Here is a 3,532-nt window from a genome sequence, read left to right as displayed (position 1 = left end):
ACACGCATAAATAACGTTTTGCCATAAGTTGTGCTTGAACAAATTGTTTTAGGCAAATATCAGGAAAATGATGCCCGGTCAGTAAATATTTTATAAAATAAAGAATCTACTTATTGCCTTTTTATACACATTTTTATTTAAGTTTTAACATTTTATACATTTTAACACAGCTTTTAAAGAACATTTTCTGCCCTTTAGTTGTGCGAAATGATAAGGTTATTATAGTTCATACGAGCATTAGATCTTTAACGTCTACTATATCCTAACGACATAAATATTACACGAACTAGGTAACCATGACGTATCACAGTAGCTATAATGATTTACATGATATGGATATTTAAGTTTCATTCTCGTTACTAGGGCAGTTCTACGGCATCACATTAGAATATATTCCGGATCCAGACAAGCCTCTGAGAAATGCAACTGTCAGAGTAAGTATTCTGTTGTTTTTTTTTTCTTCTGGTTTAATTTTCCTTGTCTGTAAGAATTGTGCTATGATTTTAAAATGAAATTATATCTTGTAATGTTTTAATCTTTTTGTGATTTTTTGAAAATTTATGAGTATTTTACTTTCGAAGAAATGGCAATAATTGGTTGAAAAAAAAGAATAACTTATTTTGGTCAGAGTTTTAAGCGAACATTCTATTTTTTAGTAACATTTTAATGTACTTACTTGCATGAAACAAAAGTTTTAAATAAAAACCTCATATGAACGTCTCAACACTGATAAGATACCGAAATAGACATCTTAGTTAGACGACCCTGCAAAATAGTTCTACGAAACTTTCATCTAAGTATTCGTAAATTATATTTACATGTAACTGTATTGATTGGAGAACAAGATATTAGGAGCCTACTATCAAGCTAGTAGTGAATGCATTAACTCCTACGTGATCCGATTCTCATAATTTATGGAAATTTGTTTATTTGTTGAATTTTACGCAAAGCTACTAGAGGGCTAACAGCGATAGCCGTCCATCATTTTGAATTAAACTAGAGGAATGGCAGCTAGTCAACCACCCACCGCCAAAGCTTGGGCTACTATAATCGAGTAGTGGGATTAACCGTCACATTATAACGCCTCCGTGGCTGAAAGGGTTAACATGTGATGAGAATCGAACCTGCACCCACAGATTGCAAGCCGAGTGCCCTAACCGCGCCAGGCAATTTCGGAAAGTACTTAATGAATTGTTTTGCATTACTTGAAAGTCGTGTTGTGGTTCTTAGGACCTAAAATACTTATAGGAATTATTAAATTATTGTTACAAGAACATTCTGGAAGAATAAAGTTAACTCTTAATCGATTTAACAGATGTTTACTTTTATCACTTTTTTTTAGTCAATGATTGTGTTATTTAATGATTTTAGTGATTCGATATAACAATATCACTTACTATAAAAGGTTTATTCCCTTTGTCACTCTCTTGAGAACGCTTTTACACACCTTTTTTTTTGGTAATGCTCAACAATATACATCGTCGCTTAACAACAAATCCTCACCTGATTGTTCTTAGGCCAACTGTGGCGTTTATGTTGAATGCTTAATATTCATGTTGATCTGTTTTTTATTTTTTGATAACTTCGGTGATATAACAGCAAAATCGTTTAATTCAGAAGTTTTATGACATTGAGTTGCAGCCAAAAGCAAAATAATATTTACCAAGTAGTGTTTCAGCTAAGCCTTGCGTTACGTTTATGTATTAGATTAGACTATAAATAGGTCTACTATTACTAACGTTATAGAGTCGGTGTTTAAAACGTTTTAAGTGGTGAATGAATGTTAATTAATAAATATTCTTTTGGTATTTTAACACATATGTTATATATATTTAGCCTTAAAGAAAAATAAACGTTTATTACTACCAAATATCTTTTATCATTTGTACGGTCGAAAGAGTTGAAAATTTGTGTCGAAATATTCGCACTATGTTTTCTACTTCCTGACCTAGAATACAGTGAAAAGGCTCAATAGTGCTTTTTAAGTCTCTTTCTGAGTGCACATGTACTTTTATTCACGATAACATTTCATTTTTCTGCGTAGTTTTTACTAAAAATGTGGTGATTAAAAAATTACTTCAAGAGCAGGTCCATTTTGAAGGTACAGACAAATTCGTTTTAGTTATATTCTATAATTTTCGTTAATCATTCGACAATGGTTTTCCGTCATTTTTGACGGACATTTATACTAGTTATTTAAATAAAAATGTATACAAGCTCAACTTGAAACGCCTTGCCTCTACCCCCCGGTGATTCAACGGTAAGTCTGAGGGCTTTTAACGCTAAAAATCGTGGTTTCGGTACTCGCGGTGGGCAGAGCACAGCTAGCCCATTGTATAGCTTTGTGCTTAACAACAAATAAAGAAACGAAACTAACCTGAAACTTTTGTACGGTATCAAATAAAAAAATGGTTATATTTCACGATCAGCTAAGGTCAGCTCTTGTTTTCTTTTTATGGTTCCAAACAATTTGGAACGAAAGATTTGATAAAAATCTAAGTTGCGCACAATTGGAGCACGCTGTTAATTTTATATATGAACAATGAAGTATTATAATTTTCGTTATGATACACGTGATTATATTCCGTGAATACGACATGCCTTTCTGTGTTAGAGCGATTTTTTTTTTTTTAGTTTTTACATAAAGTTGATTCTGTCTACAACTCATGAAGCGTGATGACCAGCTCTAACGAAACTGCATAATATAGCTCATTGGTGGCACGTTTACGCTATGTAACTAATGGTCAGAACACGCTCTAGCCCTCCTCCATTTGCAGCTTGTTTCAAATCATGGGCCACGTAGCGGTTCAGCACCCTCTTGCGGTAGAAATCTCAGGCCTGCCGTATAGGAAGGTCGTGATGCGACGGCTTCAGTCGTGATTTTTAACTACTTTGATAAGAACTTTATCTAATGGTTAGTCGATCTCGAAAAGCAGACAATTGGAAGATTGCAATTTCATTAAGGGAAATCCTTGCTAAACAAGACACGTTTTTTGTTTATTTACTTTTTTTTTTTCAAATTATATCAGAATTCACACAAACACTATCTTGGAACGTAAAATAGAATTTTAAAATAACTTTTATTTTTTAAGTTCAAATAAGGAAATCAAGGGTTTTATAAGTTTCTTTTCACTTAGAGTTTTGTGGCACAGCGGTATGTCTACGGACTTACAACGCTAGAATCCGGGTTTCGATACCCGTGGTGGGCAGAGCACAGATAGCCCATTGTGTAGCTTTGTGCTTAATTACAAACAAACAAACTTAGAGTTTTGAACAAAGGTGATGCTTTGTTCCAGTTGTTAATAACTAAAATAATGCACATAATTTTCGCATTTTAACCATATTTATGTTTAAGGTAAGAGAAGAAAATTATGTTGTTTTTTTTGTACATATTACACAATCAGTCCATTCAGCACTACGAAGTTTATTACGTGTATTTGTTAATCAATTTTAAACACACATTTGTAATTACATTAAAAGCTTGATGCCCGGCATGGCCAGGTGGATAAGGCGCTCGACTCACAATCTGAGG

At 33.3% G+C, this 3,532-nt stretch overlaps 1 protein-coding gene across 1 annotated transcript in view; it reads left to right on the top strand.

Moving 5' to 3' along the window:
* Positions 1-3,532, top strand: part of LOC106461474 (protein grainyhead-like) — a 124,206-nt gene that overhangs the window by 105,666 nt on the left and 15,008 nt on the right. The window contains exon 7 of the mRNA XM_022388714.1: positions 364-434. Coding sequence (XP_022244422.1) covers positions 364-434 — 71 coding nt within the window. The remainder of the gene's footprint in view (positions 1-363; positions 435-3,532) is intronic.

This window comes from Limulus polyphemus, unplaced genomic scaffold (assembly GCF_000517525.1).
Source record: "Limulus polyphemus unplaced genomic scaffold, Limulus_polyphemus-2.1.2 Scaffold39, whole genome shotgun sequence".
NCBI lineage: Eukaryota > Metazoa > Arthropoda > Merostomata > Xiphosura > Limulidae > Limulus > Limulus polyphemus.
Note: the sequence above shows the minus strand (reverse complement) of the source record. Positions and strands in the feature narration are given on the sequence as shown.